The sequence below is a fragment of the Gavia stellata genome, chromosome 6 (assembly GCF_030936135.1).
Source record: "Gavia stellata isolate bGavSte3 chromosome 6, bGavSte3.hap2, whole genome shotgun sequence".
Classification (NCBI taxonomy): domain Eukaryota; kingdom Metazoa; phylum Chordata; class Aves; order Gaviiformes; family Gaviidae; genus Gavia; species Gavia stellata.
In genome coordinates, this window is record NC_082599.1 from 20,405,537 (window position 1) to 20,420,029 (window position 14,493).

Consider the following 14,493-nt stretch of genomic DNA (forward strand, 5'->3'; position numbering starts at 1 on the left):
TCAACTCTGTTAGCTGAATGCGCAGAAATTAAAAAAATATTCTGGCTCCACCTGAAAAACAAGTGAGTTACCCAGAGCTGGTTTTGCAGTTCAGCAAACTGATTTTTTTTTTAAGTACTTAAATGTTGGCACCAAAAACAAATGTCAAAATTGTTTTGTTTGCAGGAAGTCCAGTCATTAGTGCAGGTTACTGTTATTTCTCATTTTACAAGATACTGAAGTTAAAACTTCATTTAAATTCCAAATATACATTTTTGGATGAATCTTTATTCACCTTGTAATAACCAAATCTAAGACTGCAGGCAGCACTTCCAACTTGAGGGGTTTTAGCTCAAAAACCTGTAGTAGTCCAAACCTTTTAAGCTAAGGAATTGCAGAAAGAAGCATTTCTCTGCTGCCTTCTCTCTCCTGCGATGTTGCACTGAGTGGGATTGCCAAAATGATCCAAATAAACAAAACCCCTGGTTTGGGTTGGGTTTTAGCTTTGGTTCATCACACGACCAACCACCCACCCATGTAGGTTAGAAGAGGAAAAATGATGGTGCAAAAGCAGGGAAAAATGGGGAAAAACAGAACTGCTGCTTCTGGGGGTGATGTTGGCAATGCTGACTTGTCTGAAGCACGGGCCTTTACATTTTTCTGAAAACATCTGTGACTCACTGAACCTATTTTCCTCGAGTCCTTTCCTGTAACTAGGTAGAGATCTCTCTTCTAGATTTCCTGAAAAATACCCCAGTATTAACTGTGCATTTTCAATCAAAAGTTGTATAAAATTGTAAATGCTTCCATAAATAATTGGGGGGGGGGGGGGAATCAAATGCAAGAAAAAAAGCCTGAGCATACAAGCTTGAAGTAGATACTTTTAATCCATCCTAATTTTTGTATCTTTCCTGATACAGAACGACAAGCGTGTTCCTTAACTTGCTGCATGTGCACTTCCCTCTGACTCCTCGTGACTTGGAGGGCCACCACCTTACCCTTCAGCCACTCCACCTTTCTGCCACTGAAGAAATTAATTAACAGTAGAATTTAATGGCTGTCTTGTGTGCAGGAAGTCCAGTCATTAGTGCAGGTTACTGTTATTTCTTATTTTATGATGCATTTTACAAGGTATGGCAGCTTTTGGTCTCAGTCTCCTTGAGAAAAATGGTAATAGCTTTTACTGTGAGTTTCTCTTTCAAAACAAAAAACAAATTTTTTTTCAGTTCTTTAGGTTTATCTTCAAATTAAAACTAAGGGCTGTATTTCCTTTTTAACACTGTTTTTCAAAAAATATTTCTTAGTAAGACGAATATTTCTGTAAGACTGAAAATGGAAAAATGACTATGTGTGCACTGAGGAATGTGGAGGGCATAAGGGTGCACATTCCAGATCGCCTGTGCTGCTGCAGTGATGCAAAGCAGCTGCGAGTCGAGTTAACTGGCCCTTGTACTGCACAGGCAGCCTGTTCATGCCTCTGGTCCCAAAAATATTACTTGGTTTCATACTACGTGGCTTCAGATCTTCAAAAATGCAATGTTGTGCTCACTGTGGGTGCATTATTCAGAACTCTTAATTTTTATATTATTTTTTTAATTTACGTTGGAGAATTTTCTGTATTAAGATTAGCGTTAATGGTTGAAAATGCGTGTTGGTAGCTCAGGGCTTTTTAAAATTATTTTTAATTTACAAGTGTATGTGTGTGTAAAATACCTATATCTTTTTATGAAATTTGTGCTTAAGGAATAAATTAAATCTGTTAAATGTTTTTAATGTGGGTTTTCAAGTATGGAAATAATCAGAAAGATAGCTTTCCTTTCTCATACTATTCATCAGCAATACCTAACCTGAGTCAAATGTCAGTGATGAGAGAGAGTTTCTGTGGGCTGGTTCTGCTCTCTGAGTCTTGGAAATGTGATTCTGGAGTCCAGGAGAGGAAATGAGTGGCAGCTGATCAAATACTGTCATCAACCACCTAATTGTAGGAAAATGCTTTTTGACTGGGTTTGAAACAATGTTACCATGGATAGTGTAGTAGAAACTACTGCCAAAAATTTCTTATCTTTACAGTTTGCTTTTAGTCTTTATCTTTACAGTAAAAGGGACGTTTTGTTGTCGCCATGCAACCTGAATAATGAAGTTTGGTAATTTCTGTTTGATCTCCTTTCAGAGGCACCGTGACACCAGCGCATGTTCAGATTAACAGCACTAAAACCACCAGAGTTGCTTTTTATTTATGGGCTATGACAAATATAAATAGAAAGCGGATTTATGTCCTCTTGCCTATTGAATGTGTCCTGTTGTCCCCCTAAGCTCGTGAAATCTTCCGGTATCAAAAGTCTGACCTGTAAACTAAGGAAAAAGGTTGTCCAATTATATTACGTTGCTTTTAAAAAATTATATTTTATTTCACGTCAAGGAATAAAAAAGGTGTTTACCTTTGTTATCCCCTCACACCCCTCTTCTGCGAAGCTGGGAAGGCTTTCTGGGGTTATGAAATACCAGGCAGTAATTTAAATAGTTGGCCTGCAGCAAAATGAACATTGCAGTTGTTACCGGTTATTAACTGCTCAAAGTAATGATAATAAATCCATGAAATTTTATATATGGCATTACTGCCAAAATAAATTGGGATTCTGTGTGGAAAAAGGATATCCAGAGCAAATACTGAAGAACTAGCACAAACACATGACATCAGTAGCAAGAAGCTGCAGAGTGTGTGTGTGTATATATGTATGAATAATGAATGTGTGTTTTTAATACATCTGTCAGAAGGGGAGAATAATGCATATTTAGAAACTATATTTAAGTGAACAAAGACTTCTGCATTGATGACCGCAGAGGTGGACAGGAAAGTGCTAAAACAATACTTTAACAATCTCATATGGCTGTTCTGAGGTTGCAACCCAGCTTGGGCTCTTTTTGGTTTCCTTGGGCCTAAAGGCCTTTCACATCTCCTCCCAGGAGCTGTTATTCTGTCCTGACTAGCAACAACTTCAGCTTTTGCTCTGACAGCATTTTTATAAACAGAGCACATAGAGTGGCTTCATGTAGCAAAAAAAAAAAAGCCTGGATGGCATCCTGATAAAATCTGGAAGACTGGTAACCCTCCCAGGTGACTACAGACCTGTTAGCCTGACCTCAGGCATTACACTACTTCAAAGTAAAAAATTACATGGTAAATGGTTTTACATGGTAAAAGCACTCTTCGCTGGGTTAAAAACTGGCTGGACGGCCGAGCCGAGAGAGTCGTGGTGAATGGAGCGAAATCCAGTTGGCGGCCGGTCACAAGCGGAGTCCCCCAGGGCTCAGTTTTGGGGCCGGTCTTGTTTAATATATTTATCGATGATCTGGATGAGGGGATCGAGTGCACCCTCAGCAAGTTTGCAGATGATACCAAGTTGGGCGGGAGTGTTGATCTGCTGGAGGTTGGGAAGGCTCTGCAGAGGAATCTGGACAGGCTGGATCGATGGGCCGAGGCCAACTGTATGCGGTTCAACAAGGCCAAGTGCCGGGTCCTGCACTTTGGCCACAACAACCCCATGCAATGCTACAGGCTTGGGGAAGAGTGGCTGGAAAGCTGCCCAGCAGAAAAGGACCTGGGGGTGTTGGTTGACAGCCGGCTGAATATGAGCCAGCAGTGTGCCCAGGTGGCCAAGAAGGCCAATGGCATCCTGGCCTGTATCAGAAACAGTGTGGCCAGCAGGAGTAGGGAGGTGATGGTGCCCCTGTACTTGGTGCTGGTGAGGCCACACCTCGAATGCTGTGTTCAGTTTTGGGCCCCTCACTCCAAGAAGGACGTTGAGGTGCTGGAGCGTGTCCAGAGAAGGGCGACGAAGCTGGTGAGGGGTCTGGAGCACAAGTCTTATGAGGAGCAACGGAGGGAACTGGGGTTGTTCAGTCTGGAGAAGAGGAGGCTGAGGGGAGACCTCATTGCTCTCTACAATTACATGAAAGGAGGTTATAGTGAGGTGGGTGTTGGTCTCTTCTCCCAAGTGATGAGTGACAGGACAGGAGGCAATGGCCTCAAGTTGCGCCAGGGGAGGTTTAGACTGGGTATTAGGAAAAATTTCTTCACTGAAAGGGTTGTCAGGCATTGGAACAGGCTGCCCGGGGAAGTGGTTGAGTGACCATCCCTGGAGGTATTTAAAAGATGTGTGGATGAGGCGCTTAGGGACATGGTTTAGTGGTGGACTTAGCAGGTTTAGGTTTATGGTTGGCCTTGGTGATCTTAAAGGTCTTTCCCAACCTAAACAATTCTATGATTCTATGAAATGCAAGAGGAATACAGTGCAACCAAGATGCATCAGTGAAATAAATGAAGGGATTTCTCTAAACCAAGGAAATGCAATACTTACCCCTTTGGACTTCCAGTACAATATTTTGCATGGTGCTGCACAGAAAATTGTTACTTCTCCTGGAGCATATAGGTTAAGAGCTAAAAAAACCTGTTGTTTTACCTGAAGGCTAACGCCTGCTGGCAGAGCCAGTTCTGTATGCTGTGCACTCCGGTTACTCTCTATGGTGGACTTTACCAAGAGCGACTGCTGTACTGCTTTACAGAACAGTTAAATACTTGTAGTACAACTTTTGTGTACTTGCTTCTGGTGTCACTCGTGTTCAGTTAATTAACTTCATAAATTAGATTTATATAATGCAAATGGTATTGCTTCTGTTTTCAGAAAATTTGCCTCATGGCCTCAGCCTTCACCTAATCTGTAGTCAGAAATGGCGGGAAGGAATCATGTTTTAATGTCATCTTTTCACAAGTCAAAATTTTCCTAAATAATAAGCATTTGTGAGGTTGGAATGTGTGACAGCACATTTAAGTGTGTTACCAAAAAGCCTATTGACAAGTTGGTCTTCTTTCTCCTTGATAATTATTATTATTAATAATAATAATATGAAATACATTACCTTCATGCCAGTGTAAAAATAACCAAAACATTTGGCTTTTTTACATTTATTACTGCTTCTGAACACTAATGAAGCCCATCCAATGCCTTTAAATTGTTGCTTTATGGCATTTATTCTACTGCCATCCCAGTTTGTCATTCTTAGGCAGAATGCTCTTTAAAGCCTTCCTCTTTATTAAGCATCTGAGTTGCATGTGTTATATGTGAAACAGTTCCTTAGATTTCTTCTCCCGTTATACTTTGCCTTTCTTTGTTGAAAAGAATTTTTTTCTATTTAATTTCATTTTGCAGTTATAGCATTCAGGTAAGGTTACAGCATCTCTGTATTTGTTCAACTGCTTACTGGAATTTTATGTTTAACTTCATGGACTCATTTATCCTGTTCAGGAAAGTTATACTTGAAAAATATGATCTTAAAAGCTGTTATGAGAGATGAGCATTTAATAGACTCCTTTAAGACTATTTTCTGGTTGGTTGGTTGGTCAGTTTGGTTGTTTCCAAATCTGAGTAACATGATTCATGGAATGTAAGTGTAATTTTATTTCATTTTGTTTCTGTTTGTTGAACTCTTCTTCCAGAATCTACAGTAGATCATTTAGAAAATCAGCAGAACATTTATCTGCGAGTTGTCTATTACTTTGCATATAGAATTAAACTTATTTTTGTTAAATCTTTCCCTATGCTGTAAATAAATACATGGTGCCTCCTAGCATCCTCCTCTTTTTAGGTATTCTCTTGTGAAGCTTTCAGGACAAAGCCAAGTGAACTAAAGTTTATCTGTTGCCAGATAAGCATGTTCTTCTTTAATTACAAAAATATAGACCAGATTGCTATTAGGCCTTGTGACAAATATGTGTATTTAAAATCAGTATTTCAAACAATAACTGAAGATACCTATTGCTATGATAGATTGTATTAAAGTGCATCAGCTTCTCAGCACACAAATTGAAGTTTAAAAAAGATGACTTGAGATATTTCTGCTCAAAAAAATAAGATGTTCTTTTATCAATTTTGTGGCAAGCCCACTAGCTAATAGCTTGCAAATTGTTGTCTGAGCTGTATGCCTTGTCTTGTTTGCTTCTTAACCATGACATTATCAAACAAGGATGAGCTCATGTGTATTGTGTGCATCAGAACTCATCCAAATCTGAAGGACTTTTCATTGCAGTTTCCTTTTGGACTGAGACTGCACTTTATTTTTGTATGCTATTTGCTACTCAAACTGTTTTGCATGTCAAAAATCTCCACTAGAAATAAGTCACATTTCTATTACTGTTTTCCATTTCATTAATGTGCACTAGTATCTTTGTACACACTGTTGCATTTGTCCTAGCTTTTTAGGAGAAAGGGGAATTACCATGACAGGCATTATATCTGAGCTGCTTAATTTATATTTGGTCTATGATTATTTGGCACATTATGAAGCGTTACTTTTTGCACTCATTGAAAGATGTAAGCAGATTCACAGGAAGCTTAACCAAATCTGTAGAAATGTGGCTTTACGCTTGTCTGACAGTATACAGCAGTTGTTCTGGATTTTCTAGACTGTACGTATGTCCAAGAGACTTGAAAGACTTGAAGACTTGCATCAAAACATTTGTAAAGGGAATGTGATTTTGGTGCTTTTGTTGTTAGGTTTTTTAAACACTGTCACTCCAAACTCTCTGAACAGGAGCGATAACCAAGCTATAAAATCCTTTGTATGGATTTGGGGCCCTGATATTCCAAATTTAAAGATGAACACCAAGAAATAAATGCTCTTCAAAACCATTTTTTTCATGTGTTTTGGTCCTGTATTTGGTATGTCACAATATCCTGTTCAGAGCTTTCTCGGGTATGTCACAATATCCTGTTTTCCATGTGCATGCATGTACTACAGACCTTCCCTCCCCAAAGATGTCCTTGTACTGTTGAAAACAGCAACTAAAAAATCTCATTAAAACATCTGGGGTTTGCTGTGAAATTTTTTGTTTTGGTTTGTTTTTTTAATTCAAAGTCAGACTATAAGACTTCAGAAAAGTCTTGCTACGTTTTTGATAAAAAGTAAATAAGCTGTAATTTATGTGTTCATTTCTCAGAATATCTAAATCCATGAAGTATATTTAATATTTTTGCAAAGTATTTCAGATATTCTGTGTTTAGTACTCTGGGGAAAGTATGTTTTTCTGCATTAATGCAATTTGAAAAACATATGGTTCAACTGGGCCTACTTCCCTAGCATTAGATTATTGAATTTCATTGAAAGCCAACAATGTAATGACAGGTATCACCTGAATTGTAAAAACGTGAAGCTGCTCTAGTAATTACTGATAGATGTTTTGAGACATGTAAAACTTCAATGCCTATTGCTCTGGCAGCTAGGTGGACTTTTATGTTGGTTTGGGTTTTTTCCTCTCCATATACCTTAAATTAAAATGATCCGAAAGACTCAGAGAACATTAAATACTTTACCCTGTGTTTTTCTTAGTCATATAATTGCTTTAATTTCAGGACCTGTTTCTGAATAAGTAATCAGAAATTACTTATGTAGGAGAAACCTCCTTTGCCATTTAAACTCCTAGCACATTGTGTAGTTAATAAAAAAAAGTCTGGGTAGATATTTTTTACCTTGTGCTTTTAGGAGGAAAAAAAAAGATTAATTTTTGTGTGATTGAGATGATGAAAACCTCATTTAAAACAAATTAAGGAGTATTTTGCTGAACTGATTTATTTCTCTACAGCAGAACTTAGCTTAACCTTTTATTTCTCTTGCAAGAATGGCTTTGAGTGTAATTTAAACTGTCAAATGACATTTATCAAATGATGGGTTTGCCCTGTAACAGGCAAATGTCTTCCACAAAATTGATTAGCTGCTGACCTCATCCACCCTTTTCAGACCCTTCAAGGTAGATTTCAAAGAGTTGTAAAATAATCACTTCACTTTCAGTTTATACTTCAACACAAGGCATTTACTGTCCCGGTAGCGATACTGAGGCGTGTTCCACATCTGGGAAGGAGAGGAGGTAAACGCCTGCCTATAGCTCTGCCTGTCACCACCCAGCCCATTGTGCTTTAACCTAAACCCTTACTCGTTGCAAAATAGGAACAGCTTTGGAAATGGCTTTTTACAGGATAATAGAAAGAATAAGATTAAGAAACTTTATCTCCTAGGTGATTGTGCTCTAGTAATCAGGAAAATGCTCTGTTTGGTAAGACCTGCAGGGTGTTCGGTTATCAAGAAGGTGCTGGAAGAATGAGGGATAATAGTCTCCTAAATGTGAAATTTTATACCCTAAACAGTTTTCCTCTGTTGCGTTCTTGTTCTCCAGCCTTGCTTTGTAAAAGCAATCCATTAGAAGCCAATAGCCTTGCTTTTGTAAGCATTAACCTACCAGTAAATGAATTAACTGTGCCTTTGAAGAAGTCTGGGGCCCTGTCAAAGTGGTGGCTCCATGTCTGAACGAAAACTACTGTCTGGTGGTCTTTTCTCTTCAGAGCTCTGTGCAAGTTTCCTTGCCAAAGATGAAACTGAGATGCAGAAAGTAGACGATGAACATGAAAATGTCATAACTGCTGGTAGTGTTAAAAGTTCAATTCTATTTTTAGACCTCAGTAATTTCTTTCTTCCAAAGTCTTTTCCACTCCCACTTCTTCCAAAATCTGTGTTTAAAAATACACAGGTTTGTGAAAAATGCACTTGACTTTCTCTCAGAGTAACAAACCAGTTGTAGCTTTTTTGTCTCAGTAGATCAGACAGCTGTGAATTGGCTTTCAGTTCAGAAAGAGAGTTGGGAGATAAACAGAGCTGAAAAGAAAGTAGCACTTCCACAACTTCAGCCACATCCAGCACCAGGAGGAGCAGGGGTTTTCCCCTGTGTGAAACTGCCAAGAGCCATAACTGTGATTTTTTTATCAAGCTGTTCAGTGTGAAAATACCTCATGCCTCTATAGGTTCAGCCAGCAAGTCTGGCTTGCTGATATAGTAAATTAAAAGGAAATAGTATCTATGCTCTATATTGAAGTTGAGATATTAAATACAAGAAACCATGTATAGAATGAAGGCTTTAAATAGGAAGAGAGTTTCAAAAGGAACCAGTAAGCATTGCTAAGTAGTCTGCATGTGGTTTGTGATGTGCTTGGGATGAAATTTTGGACATTGATGTACATGGTTTCTTCAGTTTTGTATGGAGTTTTTTGTTGGTGTTTATTTTTTAATGAATAATACCAGCTGTAATGTGTTACATAGGTTTCTTGCTGCAACGTCATAGTGATAGGCATCAGCTTGTATCTGTTGGAGAACAAGATCATTGTTCTGGTTCCTCCAGCTAAACACGCAATATATGCTGTAAATTGCCTTTATTACATGCTGCTTAAATATCTCATTGTCTGCTTTGCATACAAGCAATTTATTGCTGCTTATGTTCTGACAGAATGAAAACTAATGTTTAATTATGCATTGCCCTAGTAATGTGGTGTTTAGGGTGAATGTATCTGAATTAAATAAGGGCCATTAATAATGCCTAACAATTTATGATATATTCATTGCTTGATTTCAAATCATATAAATTAGAGAAGCTTATTTGAAATGTCACCAATATAAGATGTCTTTGTGGGAACACCTCTCTGTGTGCTAATTTCAGAATCATTACCAGCTGAGTCTTACTATTTATTCAATGTCCAGTAGGCTTTTATTATTCCCTTATTTGCAGTTTAATTACAACCTCTGTTTTCCTGACAGTGTGAATTCAATCCTAAACCTGCGGGAGCAGAATGAGTTGCAATCAGTCGTTTTTTGCCTGAAAGCCTCCTTTCACTTTGCCCCCCTCCCACCTGCCATGGCTCTACAGCCACAATTTTTTGTACCATGTGTTTAAAGGTGCGGTGCCAGTCTAAAACATTTAAACTTGTTCTTCCTTAAAGCTCGTAAGTCGTGGGGGATGTCTCCATCTCACATAACACCTGGTTTTATACCAATATCATGGAGGGTATTTGAAAAAATTACTTAAAGGGAGGTTTCTGGGTCACTTACTAATATCTTGTGTGCATGAGTTTACAAATGTTATTAATAGACATGAGGTATTTATGCATAATATGCATGGTTACTGTGCAGCTAAAATCTTAGTCATTCATATTTAAAATAATCCATTCTTTAAGGCTATTATACGGGATTTAAATTCCTCAAAGATATAGTAAGCATTGTCTGTTTCAAATAATAAGACAAACTGCAGTAAAATTTTGTATTGGCAACAACAAATCAGTGCAGTTAAAGGATGTAGGTTGCAGGACTAAAAGAACTTTCTTGGTATGATGCACATGGTGTTTATTTTAGAGATGCTATAAATGTGGGTTGTCTTAGAAGTAATTGTAATTAAATGAATGTTTCCTCCTGAGTCCTCAGCAACAAGTCAGTCCTCTGTCCAGTGAGCTCTTTCTGCTTCATTTATGCATCGTGATTATCTCTTGTGGGAAACTATTTCTTGCTTATGATATATTACATTCAGAAGCACTCCTTAGAGGAAAATGGATATTTCTTATTTCTTATGTAATTATTACAGCTATTGTAACACAGTTTCTGTTGTAATTGGGAATACTGAACTTTGATCCTCACAGTCACATTTCATTTGCTATTGCTAAGGGAGCTAGCTGTATTTAACAGGTAGCGTGAAGAGATGCACATAATATTTGGCAAAGGTATCGCATGCATCTTACTTAAATTTTGTGTCACGCTTGACTTTCAAACACAGAGAAAAAGAAGCAAAATTTTTGTCTGAGATGAGATAGGAAAGCTCAAAATGTCGTCTTTGGGTTTCGTATTTAGTGTCTTTCAGATGTGACTGTTTCTTTACACGGTGATGGCAAAGTGGAGAATTGATCCCTCTGACCTTCCCCGTTTCTTTTAGCTTTTCAAGAGCTGTTTGTGGGGGAGTTTTGGATATTGTTTCTTCTCCCTTCCCCCCGCAATGTGGTTCCAGTTTCCACCAAGATCTAATGACATGGGTATTCCTTTCTGTCTTGTGTGCACTTTCCAATCTGGCCTCATAAAATCTATCCGAAAAATGTACTATTGCACAAAGAACCAGACCTTATACTTGAAAGGTTTAAATTAATTAATGGCCTGTGCTGCTGGGACATGCCATTACTCAGCTGGTGTGCTATACCAAAGGTCATTTCTACAGTGTGTTCATCACCTGCTTTTTTTCCCTCTCCTGCTAGAGAGGAATTCCCTAAAATACTAGAGAAATTGCTTTTACATACCTCAGACTTGAATGAATCTCAAACCCACATCCACCCCCCAAAAAAAAGCACCAACCCTCCCCTCTCTCCTCCCCCCCAGAAAAAAAACAAACCAAAACCCTTCTGTTAGCCTGTATTTTTTGCCTGATTTGATGGGGGGTGGGGTGGGGTGGTGTACATTCATAGCTTGTAGGGAACTTCCTGGGAGAATTATTTTGGAATTTTTTTACTTAGAATAAAATAATCTCTAAAGTATGCAAATACAAGCACATTTGGCTATGTTATTCCGCTATGCAGATGACATTTGTAAGGCCTACAGGCACAAATAAAACTGTGCCATTATAGCACAAATTTAAATATTCATAGTGTGAAGGCAAATCTATAGGTGTATTCAGGGGAAATTTACTTGAGTAAATTAAGAAAATGAATGCATGTGAAAACTCGATCAATGCAATTTTGATAATCTAAAATCCAAATTTTCAAGCAAACTTGCAAGTTGTAGATGGGTTAATTGAAGATGTGCGAATTCAGCATTATTGGCAGTATTCAATGGAACGTATTCTTGGGATCACTTTTGGCTAGGATGGAAATGCATGTAGGTCTCTGTTATCCCTCTTTCAAGTGTGGAATTTGTTGTACAGTCTGGCAGTCTAAGAGAGTGGGTAATTCTGTACAAGCAAATCTAAAGTTTCATATCTGTGCATAATATATCTATTTGTCTCTAGTTTTATTGGTACAACAGCTAGACTAGTTCTGCAGACTCCTGAACCTGCCCTGTGGTTTCAGGGTGAGATTGATGTACAGCGATAGCAACTGTAGTAAAGAGCATGTATGTTAGATGTAGTGATTTTCAATCAATGTTTTGTTATTTTATGTTGTATTTAATGAGGTGTCAGCATGATTTATTAGGTTTGTACAGCTGTGTTTTCAAAAATTTGCTGGAGTTTCTTCTTTGTCTCCCCTTGGAAGGAGGAAAGAGCGTTTTACCTACAACTCCGAGGAGCAGAGCACATTCAGCCTATCCCAAACATCTTTCTGTTCCCTTTCTCCTCTCTGCTATATAACTGCCATGCCTCTATCTAGAGCTTTTCAGGGCTTTCCAAAGAAGCATTCTGTAAAGTAAACCTAACAGATTTTATCAGTTTTCGTGTGGATTGCAGGGATCTGAATAACAAAAATGAGATATGGCACAGAGTATTACTGGGACTTGAAAGTACTAAAAAGTGATGAGCCTGCCTGACCTGCCTGCTTGCGTTGGTTGCTTTCCTCTGTTTAAGGGCTAAAAGGCTCCTCACTGTTTTCTTATTTTGTATAACTTCAGTTCTGCAAAAGGTCATACTTGCAGTGAGTGCATTTTTTTCCTCCAATATTTATAACCTATAGCTGCTTCAGTGACGGTTTCTCCAAAAGCCTCTCTTAAGCAGGATAGCATTTACAGGCAACTAACAGCTTCCTAGTTGGAAAACAGGGTTGGATGAGCAGTGCTTAGAGCAGAGGAGCACCCCTGTATTGCTATATCCACCCCTAGTGTGCATTTTTATTCATATAGAGTGGGTTTTCCCCCAGACTCCGTAGCAAACTGCTGAAGCAAAATATGCTCCGCATGAGCAAGAATATTTGACTGGGTAAATCAAGATGCATGACCAGGGTGTAGAGCACTGTAAGAACATAGGTAAAATGTATGTCATGGGTATTTGGTGACTGTTGTTGTAATGGGTATCTCATTCGTGATTTGAAAGCACCATTGCAAGCTCACAATTCTCACAATTTATTGTCTTTTAAGCTCACAATTTATTGTCTTTTAGTTAAAATTTACTAAAGTAAGGGTAGATTAATACATGCAATAATAAAAACATTCCTACAAACTAGGTAACAGTAAAGTTGTCTACTTTTTATCATAAAGGTGTGGCCAGAAGTGGATTTCAAGTATATATGAAAAATCCTAATCTTGAGAAGACTGCCAATATTTATTTCAAAACTAGAAAGAATAGATGGTCCCCATAAATATAACAAAATAAGGACAACCTTAGAATTTACTTCTGCAAAAGAACTTCTAAGCAAAAATTTAGCTATTTAAATAGGTTTTCCAACCTGAACAATCAAAAAAATGCCTGAATGCTGTGACTTGCAAAAACTCCTCTGAGGTCTGCACTATTGGAAGAAACAAGCCTCTGCTTATTGAGCCCAAAGTGTGTGTATTCACATGTAAGCAAAATTTCATTTTATTTTCGCTATATAGTTCAAGAAACAGACATGTAAGACTAGCTCGTAAGCTGCAAAGGTAAACAGTTGTTTGAAATACAGAATTTGAGTTATCTTACAGCTCAGTTGATGAAACAAGAACAGTGTGTTGGGATTAAAGACCATTTTGCTGGGGTCCTCACTGACCTTCCATAAAAAGTACACTCCAGGTGTGCTTTGAAGCACTTTTTTTTTTTTTTTTCTGAAACTAGTATAAATATGGAATGCTGTTTCTTCTTTTCCAAAGTCTCTATCTTGTGATTGCATTTAATCTGGAAAGCATAAATCTGCTTTTGCGTTCTTCTTTTACTTGCATTCACTCCTCAGACATATACGCAGGAAATAGTAGACTGAATAACATTTTCATAATTAAGACACATGTGGCATCTTTGCAAAGGCATCAGCAACTAAATATATTCTGTTTTCTCTAGATCAATGAACTGAGCCATGTTCAAATCCCCGTTATGTTGATGCCAGATGATTTCAAAGCGTACTCAAAGATAAAGGTGGACAATCACCTTTTCAACAAGTAAGTACAAGTAACAATTTTTTGTAGAAGTGGATAGTGGCAGTGATATTTTTATGAAGTACTATGAACTCTGTTATTTTTCAGTTGATGGGACTGAAGTTTTGATGATTAAGATAATCCTGTGATAAACATAACCATCTGTACTGTTCTGACAAGCAACAGCAGGGACTGCTGGGTAGTATTTTTCCTCCATATGGTTTGTTATTGCCTTATGAGTATCTTACGTATTGAAGGTGATCCTTTCTTGGTGTGATTATTTATGGCCGATATAAGCATTTATTTGGGTGTTTCTAAAAACATAAATTCATGTGCATGTACTTTTTATTAAATGAAATATTTGAACAAGAATGAGAATTTAAAGCATATATCAAAGCTGAATGATGTTGAGCTTTTTATAATCCATAAGATGAAATCATACCCATCATATAGAAGCTCCAAAAGTATTAAGATAATTTCATGTAATATCTATGTCTCTTAAAAATAAAATGCTCCGTGAACAGTATGTACAGACATAGAAAACTATTAATGCGGTTTTGTGTATAACCTGAATTTTATTCAAGAATATATTTGGAAAAAGGAAGAATTCTGCTACTTTGGGTCTTTTGTTCTGTGCCA

The 14,493-nt window shown here is 37.7% G+C and overlaps 1 protein-coding gene across 3 annotated transcripts in view; it reads left to right on the plus strand.

The window, feature by feature from the left end:
• PIP4K2A (phosphatidylinositol-5-phosphate 4-kinase type 2 alpha) overlaps positions 1-14,493 on the plus strand; it is a 120,840-nt gene that overhangs the window by 57,373 nt on the left and 48,974 nt on the right. For 2 of the 3 annotated variants that reach the window (XM_059818619.1, XM_059818621.1), the window contains exon 2: positions 13,781-13,878. In XM_059818619.1, coding sequence (XP_059674602.1) covers positions 13,781-13,878 — 98 coding nt within the window. The remainder of the gene's footprint in view (positions 1-13,780; positions 13,879-14,493) is intronic. The other variant, XM_059818620.1, reaches the window with a different exon arrangement.